This window comes from Ictidomys tridecemlineatus, chromosome 6 (genome assembly GCF_052094955.1).
Source record: "Ictidomys tridecemlineatus isolate mIctTri1 chromosome 6, mIctTri1.hap1, whole genome shotgun sequence".
Classification (NCBI taxonomy): Eukaryota; Metazoa; Chordata; class Mammalia; order Rodentia; family Sciuridae; genus Ictidomys; species Ictidomys tridecemlineatus.
Window position 1 is genome coordinate 123534918 of NC_135482.1, and position 18861 is coordinate 123553778.

The 18861-nt window shown below is 33.4% G+C and overlaps 1 protein-coding gene and 1 non-coding gene across 4 annotated transcripts in view; one reads left to right on the plus strand and one right to left on the minus strand.

Moving 5' to 3' along the window:
• Positions 1-18861, plus strand: part of Pspc1 (paraspeckle component 1) — a 141790-nt gene that overhangs the window by 64376 nt on the left and 58553 nt on the right. For 2 of the 3 annotated variants that reach the window (XM_078015726.1, XM_078015725.1), the window contains exon 9: positions 95-12603. The exons of the other annotated variant lie outside the window; for it this stretch is intronic. In XM_078015726.1, the coding sequence (XP_077871852.1) occupies positions 95-280 (186 nt within the window). In that variant the 3' untranslated portion in view covers positions 281-12603. The remainder of the gene's footprint in view (positions 1-94; positions 12604-18861) is intronic. 3 annotated transcript variants of the gene reach the window in all.
• Positions 11754-11855, minus strand: LOC120888715 (U6 spliceosomal RNA). The gene has a single exon (XR_005732413.1). It is a non-coding gene; the product is annotated as a U6 spliceosomal RNA (small nuclear RNA).

Below are 18861 nucleotides of genomic sequence, written 5' to 3' on the forward strand. Positions count from 1 at the left end.
CATGACACCACCACTTGGGATTTTGCCAATTTTTCTTGTCACTTTTTCTTGGTGTGTTCCAAATGGACTTCATATTTCTTACGTGGTATTATAGCACAATGATAGATTTCCCCAAGGACCGCCATCCCAAATGGGCTCACCTATGGGGAATAGAACAGGTTCTGAAACACCTCAAGCACCAATGAGTGGTGTAGGTCCTGTGAGTGGTGGTCCTGGTGGCTTTGGTAGAGGAAATCAAGGGAGCAACTTTGAAGGTCCTAATAAGCGTCGTAGATATTAAACATTCTTTCATTCCTGGCTATTTAGAAAAAAAAATTTCAGTGGTATGCCTTTACACTTTTACCTGTTACCTAAAATAGTTTTATTGTTAATGTATGTAGACAAACTTTTTCTTTTGTAAGATTTGAGGTTTTTGTATTTTTCTTTATTCATAAGCTTTGTAGATTAGAATGGTAATGATGATGCTCATCATTGTGAATGTTAAAATGTATTTGTGACTTAGCTAAATATAACTATGCCATAGTACTGTGAAATCTATGTAGTTACTTAATCTCAATAAAGAAATCATATTGGATCATTTAAAAATGTTATTGGTGGTATTCTCTTATGATTTTACTAAACTTTGCTATAACAGTAATAGTTTGGTTGCTTCAACTATTCCCAGCCGTTTAAAAAGTGAAAATGATTTTGCTTTTTTGTCTGTGCACATAGTCCTGAAGATAGAGAAACTTAGTGGAAGTTAATGTCAATAAAAGGGAGATGGAGCAGTATATCTGGGGATGGTGGACATGCATTTAATTTGTATAAACCATTGCTGTTTTGTGAAATTGGACTTGTTGCCATATTTCATACAGATTCTGAATATTCACATACTCTGAGAAGTTTAAGGGTATCTTTGTCCTGTGGGTTTTTTTCCCCAAAAATAAATCTTCTGAATCTTGAAAAAAACTGTTTGAAAGTAAATCTCTTCTGCTTATAAAATAACATAGTTTTAATCTTGTCTGCCAACTTCTATTTGCTGTCAAATCTAGGTCTTACCCAATTATATAGGTAGTATTAAATTTTTAAAAAAGATTCAGTACTGTTGGATTCGCAATTAATGAGGGTTTTTTCTGTGTGATTTTGTGGTTGACTAGGTTTCTTGAGAACATTGATATTAAAAAGATGACTTAATGGTTGAAAATATTTTCCTATAGTTTCACTTTCCTATAAAATTTGTTTGTCATCCAGGACTCTGTGTTTCCAAGGAATATAGTTTCACATGTTGATTTTTAAAAACCAAGAATTAACTTAAAAGTGGTGATAGCCTCTGATTAACTCCCTCATCTTTCATATACCTATTTTGAATTTTGATTTTCAATATTTGGAAGAAACTGATTTTATTACATTAATATTTATCTCAAAACAAACTCATAGGTATATTTAAAAATTTGTATGTTGGTCATGTTTATTTAAAATTACATTAAGGAACTTCCTGTTTAATTTAAACTGCAAATCTAATTCACCACCCACTGATGACAGCAGTTGTTTCTCACATAACATTTCATTGTATATATGTATATCAGACTTTTACCACCTTTCTGAAAAATAATTTGCTGTTTTTAGGTAAACAGTATGTAAATCATGCCATTTATTTTTCCCATGATGTCAGTTTTTGGTAGAGGGCATATTTTAGAAAGAAATAATCTTAGTTAATTTAAAATCTTCCATAAAAGCAGTTGGTTGTAAAGCATAATTAAGGCTTATTCTGTTGTACCAGATAATGTTTTATCTGCAGTATTTCTTATTATATATTTTTGTAGTCAGAACGTGTGTTTGGAATTATTGTCTAAAACTTGGAATATTCACAAGCTTTTTTTTGGGCAGTTCTTTGAAAACAATTAGAAAATAATAGTAAAAATACTTATTACTATTTTTCTTGAGTGTAAGGTGGCAGAGAGTGGAATTTGTTTTAATTTGTGATACTAACTTGGATGTGAGGACTTTTAAAATTAATTACAGTTTTAAGTGATATTTATCGCACTTAAGTCTACCTTTCATATAACATGTTTTATTTATCTAATCCTCCAGTAATTTTTAGCATTGTATTTCATTCAAAACTGAATTCAGATTGGGAGAAACTTGTTCCTTTGATGTTAATACCAAGCTACCTTTTGCCAAGGCTGTGAAGTTCTGTATGATTCATTCAAGAACATTTGAAAGCCAGTGCACAAAGATTTCTTAATCTCCTGAACATCCTAGTGTCCGGGCTCAACTCTGGCTCCAAGAACAGAGTTCTACACAGCTTTTCCCCTGCATCAAGAAAATCCTTGTTCCAGTACTTACCAAGTTTATCCTGGGAACAGTCAGCTTCTGAGTGACAGTCAAGTGGAGCATCTCTGAACTCTTAGTTATTCAGTTGTTAGTGTTTTTGTATAGTTAAATAACTTCATGGCTGGTAATTCAATATTTTTTCTTGTGAATTAGTATGCCAAGGAACATTTTTTTGAATGTCATTTACGTAAAAGTGGTAGATATAAAAATGAAGAGAAAATTCAATAGTATTAGCTTTCTAAATAAGTATGAAGTTGTCTTATATGCTATAATTTTTTTCCATAAAAAGATTAATATGAAATAATCACAGTGGGGTTTTTTTCGGAGGGGGGGTGTATGTGTGTGTGTGATGATTTTAAGTACCAATTTTAAAGTCTTCGGGATTTAGGTTTCATATGCTTTCTGTAGTTAAAATGTGTAAAATAAATGTACTTTGATTTTTCTAATTCTTTTATTCTAGCAGTGTATTTTGTTGGAATTTCCCCCATTTTTGTTCATTTTGAAAGCAAATGAATTGATGTTCTTGACAGATGTAGCTTTTAAAGTAGTTTGGTTTACTGATATTTCATAGATATAATTTGTTATTCTGTGAGTTTAAAATTTTTTTTCTTAGATCAGTGCTGAGCATTAAGTCAAAAGAGATTAAATATTTGTTTTTAATTCTACAATAGTATATTAGGGGAAATAATCCATAATTGCTGTTTAATGGAAATTATCAACAAGGACAAAAACTTTGGCTCTTGTTTTGGAAACAGTAAATTATACTTTTATGGTTTATTAAAAACATACTTTTAAAATATTTCAGTAGCTTTCTCTTTATACATGAAGTGTAATAATTGATAAATATCACTATGAATGACTAAAAGTCACTAATTCATGGTGGTTGATAGTTACAATATACATTCTGAATGAGAAAGAAGACAAATGTGTGATTGAAATGACGAGTTGTGAAAGAATGCAGTTGAAAGAATGTGATCGAAGTGTGGTAAAAGATTTAAAAGGATTGAAATTTAGTGTCAAATGGTACTAGTCAAAAATAGAAGGGCCATGTCATTTTGAAAACAACAGCGGACATAGTTTCGTGGGGAGAGAGTGATATTTAAATGTTTTTTGTATAAGAGTTTTGTCGCAATATCTAATATGATTTTCAGAGGATTGCAGTGATTTTAAAAATCGAATCTCTTACTTTCAAGAATAAAACGATGAATTCTTGTTTATTAGACCCAGTAGTAAATATTTTACTGTATTCACTTTCTGATTAGATTATTTGTAGTCATGGGCTTTTGGGGGGAGAAGAGAAGACAAATACCTCAAAAGCATGGTTTCTGTTACTTCTGCTGTAAATATTTCAATACCTAGCTGTTGAAAGTGAGGACATTTTTAAGACCAGTTTCATACCAAAGAATACTGATCTCCATATATCAAAGCAAAAAGTGCATTTCTTAAGTTATATATATCAGCATAGGTTTATTTTATCATAAAATGCTCATATAATTAAATAAATTAGCAGTCCCCTTATACTTTTATAGACGAGCATTGTCTCATTTTCATAAGCCTTTATGACTTAATTTTTAACAATAGGAAATAATTGTCTTATGTTCCCTTTACATATTTTCCAAAGTTGTATAAAACAAAACATGCATACAATTGTTTCACAGTTGACCTTCTGATCAAGTAGTTTAGATTCTAACTCTGAAATAACAAAAAATTGCGGAAATTTCTGTGTCAAGTCTTTAAAATCTGGATTTATATGTTACATATTTCCTTTTAAAACTATCAAAAGTGGTATTTTATGTGTTGTAAAAAACATTTTGAGGTTTTTGTTGTTGTTTCCTGGTAACTAAATAACAATATTATTGAAGTTTGAAACTTAAGAAAATATTTAAAGGCTCTATCATAGTGCTGTGTTATCTAAGCATTTTATTTGCCCTCTTTGTCTTTTTTTAGTACCTGTTTATAATACCTATAAAAGACCTCTTTGTTTAACTTATTTGGTTATATTTTTATTTTAGCATGTGTTTTCTATATTTTGATTTGTCTTTGGAGAAACAAAAGCTTATTATTTCTGGGTTGAAGTTATTAAAATTCTTAACATGATGTAGCCAGAGTTCATGTATATACATTTGGAGAAAATTCAAATATATTGTATTATGACTTGAAGCACCATTATTGTTACCAACTCTTCCTCTGAAGCAAATACTTTATTTTGTTGATTCTAAAAGAAGTCCAAATCATAATTATTTTTCAGTTTCTTTTTCTGGGTTAAAGAAATGAGCTTTAGAAGTGATGGTGTTCAGCTTGTTAGTGTCTATAAAATTTTACTTATCTCTTAGAGGTATATATTCAACCAGATTTCATGTTATACCCTTCACACCCAAAGTTAAAATAGAATTAGTAGAAGTTGGAAGAATTAAGTGGAAGTTTACTTGTTTGAACATATGAATTTTTTCCCTTTTTAAAAATATTCCCCATATTTTAAAATAATTTAGTTGAATTTTTTTTTTTTGGTTATTCCTTAAATACAGGATCCTGTCTTATATTGACAGCAATGTAAGTGGACCTTGAATTTCTTAAATACTATATGTAAGTGGTTTGTTGTTTGTGGTGAAGACTTCAAAATTGATAATTATATGTATTTTTTCTAGTTCTTAGACAACTTCACATTTTCATTTTATATTTGTATTGTGCATCTCTTTGTATGTGAGCTACTGTCAAAATTTTCATAGCCACAATCAAGTTTTGTATTTTTCCCTGGATCTCTGAGGTATACTTTTCATGTTTTAGGTTCTTTTATAAAAAAAAGACATTAATATTTGTCAACTGACCAGGCTTTTGTGAATATGAATGAGATTTTGTGTATGTTTTTGGATTTTATAAGAACTATGTAAATATAATCCTTTGCCTTATTATTTGTGCCATGTTTGGACTATGAGTTACCTGCGTTTTTATTTTTATATGACTATTGAAATAATTTATTTTTGCGAATTATCTCAAGTTTGGAAGTGCAGAAAACATCTTATTGTACATTGTTAGAGTACTTGTTCATTTTTTCTTCAGAGTATTTGCACATTACTAGATAACATAAACCAATATCAAATTTGAGATGTTCCTTAGTTAAATATGGTGGTTAGTGTTTTTATGTAATGAGAAAAACTAAACGGAATCTCACATAGTCATTCTGTAAATTCTGTCCTTTCTGGTGTTAGAGACAATTCCAGTAATTTGCTCTGTAGTATTTCGCATATTTTAATTTTTTTAGCTAATTAGAACTTTGTGCATATTCCCAGACTTGACTATTTTATACATTGGCATAACTTTGGTGTCAGTTTAGCAAACTGAAAATGACTGGAGTAATCATCTAGAAAATCATATTTTCTTAATCATATCGATTTATGGGGAGCCATGCCATTTAGAATTTTGCCATGAGCATTGATTTATTGTAGTAGTTTGTATTCAGAGGTTGTACTATATGTGTTGGGCACTTATATAGGACTTACAGTACAATAGTGGAAGAAAATCATTCTCTAAGGAAAGCAGCCACAGACATTGTTCTAAAGTGGTGGTTATCAAAACTTAAGCATGCTGTAGAACCACCTGGAGGCCCATTTAAAAAAAAAAAAAAATCTCTGGGCTCTCCACTCCAAAGTTTCTGATTCTGTAGGGCAGAGGTGGAACCAAAGCATGTGCATTTCACAAGTTCCCAGGAGATGTTGATGCTTGTTGAGAAAGAAAAAGAAAAGAAAAGGCATAGTAACATTTTTTGACAGTATTGTTTTGCTGTCATACTTTACTGTTCTAGTACATTGTAGGTTGTTAGAATCCTTGGCCAGTCATTGAGACAATCTAAAACACCACCCAAACATTTCCACTTGTTGCCAGCTGAAAACACTGCAAAAGTTCATTATTTTTGACTAAGAAATGTACTAGCTACTAAGTGCCCCATAATATATGATGTGTGTTTCTTACGATTTTTGCAAGTAGTGTTTTATTGTTAGGCTTACAAACTCAGTTATTCTAAGAAATACAGAAAATATTTTGAAAATTTTATAAAATAAAAGACTCTCACTAAGCTGATTTTCATCTGTCCATATAATTATCAGAGACAAGACAGTGTAACAATCTTGTTTTTATACCAGTATTTTTGGACATGCTTATGCCTGATGGGAGAAGGTGCTAGAATGATACCATTTTTATGGATTAAAATGATTGCTTGACTTTTACTTTGTGTGAGTTTTTCTTTTACTTTTCTAGATTAAAGATAAAATATTATTTCTTAAGCATATTTACATCATAAGCATATCAAACATTTCACTTGCTTTGTAGCTTCATTCTTTGTTAGTTGGTTTAGAAAGTAATCCTCATTACAGTTCAGTAGGTGGACATCTATTAATAATTTAATGGTAAAAGTTTATAGCCCTGTGAGAAAAATTTGTGGCAATATACATTTATGTGTGTTTTTAATGTTTATTCAAAATTTTGTAGTATCTTTAAAAATTAAATTAGCCCATAATGAGAACACATAGTTGTTATTATGGAAAATATTTTCTTCCCTAAAATTGTAATTATAAAAACAATAACCAATTTTGAGCCTTTCAGTGTATTGGATGATTAACTTTGGCAAATATAATCTTAAGATCTGTACGGGAAATACTAAGAAAGTATTGCTAATTGTGATCCAGATGTTACCTGGGTATCTCTCTGGTCCAAGGCCACCTTAGCATAGATTTATCATCTCTTGATTTTTTCCCAGGAAATGTACATTGTTAAAACAACTTCTTCTTTTTTTGTATTAGGGATTGAACCCGGGGGCACTTAACCAGCCCCTTTAAAAAATATTTTATTAGAGACAGACTCTTGATGAGTTGGTTAGAGCCTCAGTAAGTTGCTGAGGCTGGGTTTGAAGTCGCAATCCTCCTGCATCAACTTCCCAAGTTGCTGGGATTATAGGCATGAGCCTCTGCATCTGGTGATAAAACATTTTGTAAAGTAATGATGGGTTTAGCACTGTGAAGGATCATTTATCTGTGACCAAGAAAGTCATCCCATCTGCCTTTTTATTTATTAACGTTCTGCCAACACACACCCTGTTTTATCTTTCTGTTCAGTAGTCAGATTCCATGCAGTTTGCAAGCCCAGGATCACGATGCTAGGCCACTTCTACTGAAGGGTGGTGGTGACTTATTAACCTATTTTCCAAATGAGTAATTTTCATGCAGGCTAAGTGAGAAAAAGCATTTAAAAAAATTATGTAGGTAGTAGATTACTTAACATGTTTTTCACACTGAATAATCAAATCATTTATAAATTCTCTGACACTAAATTGATTTAAAGCTCTGCAAAACTCAGTGCTTACCTTTACTTTTATGCACACGAATGCAGGAACAAATGGTAAATGTTAAAAATGAAATTGCCTTGAATTTTCTACTCGACATCCTGTAAATTACTGAACTCTTGATTTCGCATATGGTTCCTTCCTCTACCTCCTTGCATATTTACCAGCCCCACTATTATCTCACTCTAAAGCTGTAAGAATTTTAGATTATATTTGATCTGTTGCTGGTTTTTAGATTTATGCATGATGATAAATTGAGGAAAATAAAACTTTTTTTAGTTGTATATTGTGTCACATTGACCTTTATCTTGTGCGATTATATTAAAAAATAGTATGGGGAAGATCAACAGTTTTGGGAATCGACAAGCTTGGGAGTTTAGAAGTGGGAAATACAATATAGAAAATGGATATTCACAGTTTTAGTTTCTGCCTTGAGATATGATGTGTTTAGTGTATGTATTATTTAGGTTAGAGGTAAGGTAAACTAAGATTTGGGAGTTCATTCTGTTTAAACTTAAGAGTTGATGAAAAATTCCTTATATTGGTGAAAATGCAGATTGATCTTTGGAATTAACTGACTGGAAGAACACTACCTGTCACAACCAGTTTCTAATTCCTTTTTTCTTACAGGTCTTATTTATATGAACAATGATACACTTGTTAAGTATTAGGAACATTTGAAAGTCTTATTTAAATACACAGATGCTATATTGACAGTTGCTATATTTCTTGAAGACTGGGTATGCTGGATACAACTGTGAACCCAATGGGCTAGTCCTTTGCCCTAATTTGTGTTCTAGACCTAGAAGAGCAAATAAAGTGGAAATGTCTTACCTCGTATAATCTTACCAGTATTATCTCAAGCATTGAACATACTTTTGGGTATATGAATCTACTTTTGTATTTTCAGTTTTACATAATACAAATACAAATATAAGTATTTCTGAAGAGAGTTCATCTGAATTGGATGTGGAAAGGCATAGTATAAAGACTAGAATGTAAAACAGATCTCTAACTCATATACTTGCCTGTTAAAATGATAATATTTGATGCTTGATGGAATAGGCTATTAAGCTAATTTCACCTTTTACTTTTTATATCTCCTTTTAATGTGGTGTCCAGGAAAATTAAAACTGCGTGTCTTCAGTTATTTTTCTTCAGTACATTGTTGGTCTAGAGGAGTAACTTTGTCAAAGTCTTATTGCTTCCTTTCATGATTGTAATGCCAGAATCCCATTGTACAGTCATTATATAATTCATTTATTATTATTACCTTTAAAAATGAATAATGTTGGGTTGTACATTTACCACTTAGTGTTATTGCAAGGTCAGTTTCCTATAGTATATTTAAATGATGTTTTCCCTACTGTAGGAAAGGAATTTGAGCTCCCAGGTTTTAGGAAGTCAGTTGTATATGTTAATGTTTACACTCTACAGTTTTCACTTTTTTATTTTTGGTGCTGGGGGTCAAACCCAGGGCCTCCAGCATATTGGGCATGTGCCCTACCACGGAGTATACCTCTGGCTCCCTTTTCACTTTTATTCTTTTCTTTTGTGTTTATTATCTACTTGATAATATCCATAAAATATTCTAGCAAACTTAATACCTGAAAACTTGTGACAGTCAAGATTTCTCTAATACTTCTGTGAGGTTATCTGTTCATTTAGAATATTAGACCTAAAAGAGTAGGTATTCTTACCTACCATATTTATTATTTATTCTCATTTAGTAGCAAGTTATTATTAAATGTTTGCTTGGTGGATGAGTAACACCAGTTGTATGACAGGCATGGTGTTTATTAATAATGTAAAAATGTACAGAATAAGGCCCCCTGCTCTCTTGGAATTTGAAGTTTAATGGACATAAGTAGACTTGTAAGTAGACAGTATATTAATAAAACGCATAGAAAATGCTCTGAAAACTAAGATGCACATATTCATTTATTTGGGGGAGACTGCACCAGGATGATAACCTTTTAGCAGCTCTTAAAGGTGAGTAAATACTTGCCAATTGTAGCTTTTTGGACGGGTAGTGGTCAAAAGAGCTAATGGCAGTTAACAGAGACCCTGAACCAGGTAATGAGAAGATGTCTTAGGAAGTGAGGCTGGAGTGGTAGAGAATAGACAAGAAGTAAAGTTTAGGGACCAAGGATGTAGTTCAAAGGTAGAAATGTGTGCTTTGTATGCATAAGACTATATGTTTAATTGCCAGGGTGTGCGCACACAGACATACATGCACGTGGAAAGTTGGAATAAGATGGTTATTGATCCACGTTTAGGTTTTTATCTTTCAGATGACTGGGAGTCAGTGTAGATATTTATGATGTAGAAAGCAAATGGACTGCATTGATCACTTACCTATCTCCCAACATTTCTATGATATTCGAAAGGATATTTAGAGGCAATGAGGACTGTGCATATTCCAGATATGTATAATTAAGAGAGGGCGAATTTAACTGGGACTAGTTATTGGGATGAAGGAGGCAAGTGTTCTAGTAGTTTCTAGTTTGAAAGATGAGAGAGTATTAACAACAGCAAAGGTAAGTGTTTTCAGGATTGGTAGTAAAGAGATATAGCCCTTAAGTAAAAATGAAGGTGTAATCTATGGATTAATGTTTTGGGTTTGAGTGCTCCTAGGTGGTTAAGATTATAAACACTAGAAAACCTCTGCCTGGTAAATAAATAGTATTCTCGTGGCACCATCTATCACTGAAGGTGATAACTACAATTCTTCTTAGCCATTCTGTTTTTGTTTTTTTTTTAAAATTTGCTCTTGCAATTTATTGCCACAAAATATCTAATGCATCCTTTTAAAACAACAACCACATCCTGGTCCTATCACTGAATTATGTCTCCAACCCTTTTTGATTTTATTTTGAGACAATATTTCACTAATTGGCCCAGGCTGGTCTTAAACTTGTGATCCTCCTGCCTCAGACTTCTAAGTCGCTAGGAATTATAGGCATGCACCATCTTGCCCATTATCCCTTTGCTTTTTCAAATGTAGTAGCTTTCTATCTGAATTAAAACCAAATTGTATTGTAGGGCTTTATTTAACCCCTCCTCCCCCCAAGTCTACCTTTTTAACACTATCTACATTCCCTGACCCTTGCTCACAAAATCTAAGGTGATTCCTCCCTCTTCCAGATACTTTTTAATGTATTTTAAAAATATATTTTTAGTTGTAGGTGAACACAATACCTTTAATTTATTTATATGTGATGCTGAGGATACAACCCAGTGCCCCACATGTGCTAGGCAAGTGCTCTACCACTGATCCACAACCCCAGCCCTCTTTCATTTATTTTCATAGGTCTCATCCAAACAGAATTTCATGTCACCTCTTTTCATTCATGTCACTTCATCAGCATATGATACTTATTTGTGCCTATATTTTGTTTGTCTTCATTAGTATTCATACACAATGCTTATCATTAAGTAGATTGCCCTCTGTGTCCATGAGACCCATAGTTGTGGGTTTAAGCAAACTCAAATTGAAATGTATATTGAACATGTATAAATATTTTGTTATTGTTCCCTACACAATACACTATAATAGCTGTTCATATAGCATTTACACTAATAGTAACTATAAGTAACTCAAGATGGAAGTATAGGAGGAATATGTGTAGGTTTTATGAAATTCTTTTTTAAAAAAAGTATTTATTTTTTTTAGGTGTAGATGGACACAACACAATACCTTTATTTTTATGTGGTGCTGAGGATCGAACCTGGGTCCCGTCCACGATAGGCAAGCGCTCTACGGCTGGGCCACAATCCCAGCCCTGGTTTTATGAAATTCTATACTGTTTATTAAGGGACTTGACCATCCATCCATTTTGGTATCAGAGGGGTTTCCTAGAACCAGTCCCCTGAGAATTCCAAAGAATGGCTGTATTTCTTGCTTTTTTGCTTTTTTTTTAAACTGGCGATTGAGCCCAAGAGTACTTAGTCTCTGAGTAACACCTGTAGCCCTTTTAAAATATTTTCTTTGCTAAGTTGATGAGTCCGGCTTTAAACTTGTGATCCTCTTGCCTCAGCCTCCCAAGCCTCTTAAAGGCATGTGCCACCACAATGTTTTTTTTTTTTTTTTTTTTCTCTTTTTTCTTTAAATGTGGAAGGTTTCCTGAATTTGTGTCATTCTGGCACAGGGGCCATGCTAATCTTTTCTGTATTGTTTCAATATTATGTGTGCTGCTGAAGTGAGCACGAATGGCTGTGTTTCTTGAACTGATCTGAGGAAATTTTCAGGAGAAAAAAATGGAGTAATGACCTAGATTGAAAGAGTAGTTTTTTGATGTTGTTTTTTGTATTTGTTTTTTAGTTGTAGTTGGACACAATACCTTTATTTATTTATTTTTATGTGGTGCTGAGGTTTGAACCCAGGGCCTCACATGTGCTAGGCGAGAGCTCTACTGGTGAGCCACAGCCCCAGCCCTATGAGTAGAGTTAATATAACAGTTTGTGTGGATGAGAATCCCACATTTATTTATTTATTCAACAAATATTTAATGAGCCCTTTTGTCTCAGCCTATGTGTATAATAGTTAAGAAAATGGAATTGGGCCTCAACTTTAAGTTTGAAGTTTAGTGGGTGACAAATGGGAAGAAAGTCCATAAAGACAACTTCACTATTGCTTTGGAGGGTCAGAGCAAGAAGAGCCAGCCAAGAATGTGAGTAAACCAAGTTTTGAATAAAATCTGGCTAAAAAGAAGAGCCACCACCATGCTGTCTTAGCAAAAAAAGGAAAGAAAAATACAAAATTGGGGTGAAAGATGAGAATCAAGACATCTTGCTCAAAGGATGGAGATTGGGTGAGGTTGGTAATATGGCAGAAGACAAATTTTTAACATTTGAAATAAAATGTGAAACCAAAATCATAGCGTATGTTCTGTGTATTAACTCTACCAGATATGTGCGTGTTGGATCCACAAATACGAAGACCAAAGGACCTAGAAGTAAGTTTAAAAGACTAACATAAAGTCTCTCCAGGAAACTGGCCTTTTTTTCTAATTGATAATAAAATGAAAGCTAATGGTTTTATAAGTTTATACATTTTCCTTTCGTATCTTCTCTTGATACTTATTGAAGAGAAGATTGAAACCAACTGAAGTGCAAAGGTTGGCTTCTTGAAACAGCTAGCCAGTAAATACTCAGAAAGGCTTTCTAGTAAATTGCAACTTGAAGTCATTGATGAGTTCATCTATATAGACTTCTTGTAGGCAAGGATTATACAGACTTTTGTGTATAGTAGTGGTCTAATTATGTTAACTTTCTAGCAATTTGTAACTTTAACATGACAAAGTTGTTTAGATTTCTGGAAGAAATAATTCAGTAAAAGTTGTATATTCTGAAGGAGTACCTAATTCTCTTGCCAGGTTTGGATAAATTAGTTGGGTATTGTTACCAAAGCAGATTTAAAAACTATCTTTTACAAATATAAGGGGAGAGCACATAATTCATAGTTCTCAAAACATTTCTCTGAATTGGTCTTTTGTGTTAATAGTCCCTATTTAAGAGTAAATTATTCAGGTATTTTCAAGTGTTTGTAAAGATCACCAGGTTCCCTTCTGTTCCCTTCTGTTTTCGGTTGCTTACTTCCTTTATCACAGTCTTTGAGTTTATTACTAACCAGTTTGACGAACTTTGAGGATTTTAAAAATTACCTGTAGCATACACATTGCTTGCTTTTCTGGATTGCTTTTGTAATTATGATTTTAAATATTTCCAGAAGAGACATCAAATTAACATTTTTCATAATTGTATAGTAGACATTCTTGCATTTTGGTCTTTATCTTCATTTGCTAAATAAACCAAGTATATTCGTTTTAGTATCCTTTATAGATTTTTAAAAAAATATTTATTTTTTTTAGAAGTAGTTGGACACAATACCTTTGTTTTATTTTTATGTGGTGCTACGGATCTAACCCAGGGCCTCGCATGTGCTAGACGATCACTGTATCACTGAGCCACAATCCCAGCCCCTTTGTAGATTTTTAAGAAGGGAATGACACCAAGTCTGGAGACTTTATAAATAAGTTTTACAGTTTTGCCATTTCTTCTCTTGGTCTAAGAGATGATGAAAAGTTGGGAGATAAATTATATAATGCAACACTTGGAAAGGATTTGAAATTTTTTCAAGATAACAGTGGCTCAGTGATGGAGTGCTTGCCTAGCATGTGTGAGGCACTGGATTCGACTCTTAGCACCAGATACAAACAAACAAATAAATAAATAAATATTAATAACTATAACATTTTTTAAAAGGATTATATTACACATTTTTGAAGTATATGACTGGTTTAATATTAAATGAACACTGACTGTTAATTCATTTTTCTTGTTTGTCATTTAGCATTTACTTTCCTTTGGATAACACATTCACAGACACAAAATAGCTTGGTTACTAAAGTTTGGGCAATCCAACGAGTTTTGCTTTTTTGTGTGGGTATTAATCAACATGTCACAATGGTATATGTCTTCTATGGTTTGTGTCTTTTGAAGTACAAATAAATGGAATCAAGTCAAGTTAACCAAAACTGTTACAATTTTTTATAAAAGTAATATAGTATGCAAGGTATGTTTTAATATATTTAATAGAACCATGACTAAAATTGTCTATCCTTTTACTAAAGGGGGAGGAGAACAGGTTTTTAAGACTTAATAATTAGCTGTTGGAACTATTATGTATACATTTTTCATATATTTTACTCTTGGATTCAGTATTTTACTATTAACTTTCCATGATTTTTATCATCATATCTTGGCTCCTTTCACCACCCTGAGACTTCCCTGTGGAGGCCTTTATTTTTCTGCTTGTATCTTAAGTGTTTACTGGAGCAATACCACTCCCTAGGGACTGCTGTGCTTCTCAGGGATGGAAGTGCTTGGCTGGGGTAACATTAAATGAACATTTGACAATTCATTATGACAATTAACTACCATTTTTTTCTGTTGTCCTTTTAATGTGTATTTTCCTGTGGGTAGCATATTCATAAACAAAACATCCTGGGTACTAGCACAGTCTCGTATATCTTTGGGTGTTATTACATTATTAAAAGTAATTTAAATACAGGTTGAGCATCCCTAATCTATAATGGATCAGAATCTGAAACTTGAGTACCAACATGATGCCACAGTGGAAAATTTTACACTTGACCTCATGTGATTGGTCACCTTAAAAATATATTATTGCTTGGTGTGGGGTTGTGGCTCAGTGGTGAAGTGCTTGGCGGCATGTGTGTGGCACTGGGTTCAAGCCTCAGCATCACATAAAAATAAATACATAAAATAAAAGGTATAAAAAATATATTATTGCCAGAATGGTGGTGCATGCTTGTAATCCCTGCAACTGGGGAGACTTAAGTTCAAGACCAGCCTCAGCAACTTAGCAACATTCTGTCTTTAAAAAGAAAGAAAGAAAATTGTCTTCAATCTATATGTATAAGTTGTATGTGAAACCTAAATTAATTTCATGTTTATATTTGGGTCCCACCCCCCAAGATACCTCATTATATATATGTGAATATTCTAGAATCCCACCCCCTGAAAAATCCCAGATCCAAAACACTTTTTGTCCCAGGCATTTGGATGGGGTATGTTCAACCTATGTTAAAAGGCAAATTTAATGTGAAAGTTTTGTTGCAATCATGATATAGGGTATAAACTAACATATGAAGATATAATCTAATAAGCTAACAATAAAATAGATGATTTTTCAAAGTTGTATAGAATGATGTGAATGAATTGCAAGAAATTGTTATTACATTTGCAGAAAGCATGGATTGCTTTTGCTTAGTTAAGAAGATACTAGCAGTGGTCTTAGAATATGAATTCTAGTTCTATAGTAGGTATGGGTGACATGGAATATAAGTTTCATTTAACAAGTATTTGCTCTTTGAAAAACCAAGGCAGGGGCTGGGGTTGTGGCTCAGTGGTAGAGCACTTGCCTAACATGTGTGAGGCACTGGGTTCGATTCTCAGCACCACATTGGAAAATAAATAAATGAAATAAAGTCATTATGTCCAGCTACAACTAAAAATATTTTTAAAAGGTGTGAGGGTTGCTGGGATTGTGGCTTAGTGAGGCACTGGGTTTGATCCTTAGCACCACATAAATGTAAATAAAGAAATTGTGTCCACCTAAAAAACTAAAAAATAAATATTTAAAAAAAAACAAGGCAACTAGTGTGGGGTAGATGGTATGTGATCCTGTCTTCTAGCAATCCCCAAACCATTAGTTATAAAACAATGCAGGAAAGGTCTGAGAGAGAATAGGAAAGGATGGTAAGCATCAATAGGGATAGTAGCACTTTTTAATAATCAACTTGAGATTTTTACTACATGTACATTGAAAGGTAGAAAAAAAATTTAAGAATGAATACAAAAATGTTGTAATTTTAAGGGTGTGTTGTGGGATTTGGGGAGGTGGAAATGCTCAAGTATCTGAGATGAGTTGTATCTTTTTTTAGTGTGTGTGTGGGGGAACTGATCAGAGAGTTTCTACATGAAGAAAGGCTGAGAGCTCATAAATATGTACAAAGCTAGTAGGAACCCAAAATGAGACTGGATAACTAATCAATTTAGAAGCCATTAGGGAATTTTGGCAATAGAGGACTACTTATATCAGACGTTGTGGTAAATTCTTGTAGTATTAGCTACTTTTAAGAGGCAGAAGCAGGAGTTTGATACCAGCCTGGACAATATAGCAAGATCCTGTCTCAAAGAAAAAAAAATACAAAATTCAGATAAATAACTGGTAATTTGAGGAAAGATGGATTTACAGGATGCATTTACAGGCAGGGAAAGCAATTGAAATAACAGGCAGTAGGGTTGGGGAAGAAGGGCAGAGATCAAGAATTGCCAACTGAGCCTGGGGGACGTGGTTCAATGCTTGCCACGTACCACTTAGTACCAAACCGTCAGGACTTGGGGATTGTAATTGGATGCGTGAGGAGTTTGTTCATAAGAAAGAAGGCTGCAGGGCCTGGGGATGTGTCTCAAGTGGTAGCGCGCTTGCTTGGCATGCGCGGGGCGCTGGGTTTGATCCTCAGCACCTCATAAAAATAAAGATATTGTGTCCACCGAAAACTAAAAAAATAAATATTAAAAAAATTCTCTCTTAAAAAAAGAAAGGAAGAAAGCTGCAATTAGAATTTTTTTACCTGAATGTCAGGTAATTTTGATATTGCCCACTTTTAAGTATAATTAGGAAGGGTGAGGGTCAAGCTTTTCTGACACTTCAAAAAGTGTTCAGCATATAAACCCTGGTGTTTAGGAAAAGGTCTTGGCTGGATATTTTTTGATTATCAGTAAGGGAAATGAAAATAGCAGGATAGGATTTATATAGAGTAGGGTGGCTGAAATATCCTTTTATACATCTGTAAACTAAACTGTTTATTTAGATCTTGCAGCAGTGGATTAACTGGGACTCATACTGCAATACATCTAAATCCCCACTTCATAGAAGACAGTAATTGCATTAATTAGGTACTGAAACAAGCATGTTAAAGATGGGGACATTTATTATAGATGGTGTTATTTATACTTTGTCAATGGCCGACATGAGGAAATGTGGAAACCAGAGGTGGGCTAACACCTGCTCCCTCTTTTTCCTGAAATCCTCCTTTGAGATCTAGAAATAACTCCTTATTATATAATTTTATCATTTAGATCTAATAAAATCAACCAACCTTTGCAGGTCACAGTGGTGCATGACTGTAATCCGAGCTACTCAGGCGTCTAAGGCAGAAGGATCACAAATATAAGGCCAGCCAAAGCAACTAAGCACGACACTGTGAAAAAATTAAAAAAGGTTTGGAATGTAGCTCAGAAGTAAAGTACCCCCCAAATAAAACAAAAAAACACACCAGCCTTCCAATACTACTTATGCATAAACTATATTTTTAAATTTGAAAAATAATATGCACCCAGTACACACAATATAAAGTGTCACAAAATGTGAGTTTCCTTATGCTATCTACTGTGTACCCAGATTCTCTATCCAAGGGCAGCCATTGTTTAGTGGTTTCTTTTGTATCTTTCTAGAAGTTCCTATGCATTCAGACAATAATTTATTTTTAGCATATATACAAATGTAAGCATGCTTGCTTCTACAGCTGTATTATTTCCCTAATAATTTTGGAGACTGTTCCAAATATATGCATACGAGACATTCTTTATTATTTTTTACACTTATTGTTCAATATGTACCAGATCTTTATTAGGTAGTTTATAATTTGTGCCCCCCCATCTTAAAACATGTAATATGTCTTTGGATATGCATTACAGGGGACGTGTCTGAACAGGGGTAGGACTCCTCATGGAATTTCTTGTTCATTAGGTCTCTGTATATAATACATCTTTCTGTATATCCTGACTATGATAAGAATTTTTTGTTTCCTGCAGTCTCAACCAATACATAAAATCAATAAAGATCAGACACTGGTAAAACTGATGGGATTATTGCAGATGGAAATAAAAGTTTGGAAATAAAAATTTTAAATAGAACTTGGGAGAGCTCTGAAATTAACTAGTGAGAATTCTAGAAATCAAGAGACCTAAACTCTTAATACTTAAAGGCTGGGGCAATGAAAGTGCTTGTTTCTTGGTCATATTATTATAGGTTGGAGAAATAGACATGTCTTATCTCATATAGTCATGGAAGGCCCCTCTGAGAGGACTTTAGCTTGTACCTGAACGATCAGAGACTTACAAAAGCTGTAAGTGTCCAAGATGAGGGAAAAGAAGGAAATGTTTTGTAGCAGAGGCTTTTTCCAACTTTTATCCCCCCTCATTATGGTTCCCTCCACAGATGCCTTTTTAGACATTTTTTTTTTCTAATTGATTTCCCTCCAGTGAGATGGACAAGCCAGTTAACTGCTTACGTACTCTGTATGCTACATCTGTGTTAAGACAAAACATAGAACTTTGTGCCCCCACCCAGCTAACTTTCTCCCATATGTGGGTGATTATTGCTCCACTGAGAATGCAAGATTCAGAGCATTGCCACGGTAATTAAGATTATTTTCCTTCAATGAAATGAGAAATCATTGTAGAGATTTGGGCCCAGGTAATAATAATGTGATCTAGTTTATGTTTTAGAAAAGAACAGTTTTAGCTTCTCATGGAGAACTGAGCAGAAAGAGAGCCAAATGAAAGTAGTGGACCATTTAGACCAGTAAGGAGAGATGACAGGTGATGGTGGCTTGTCTTTA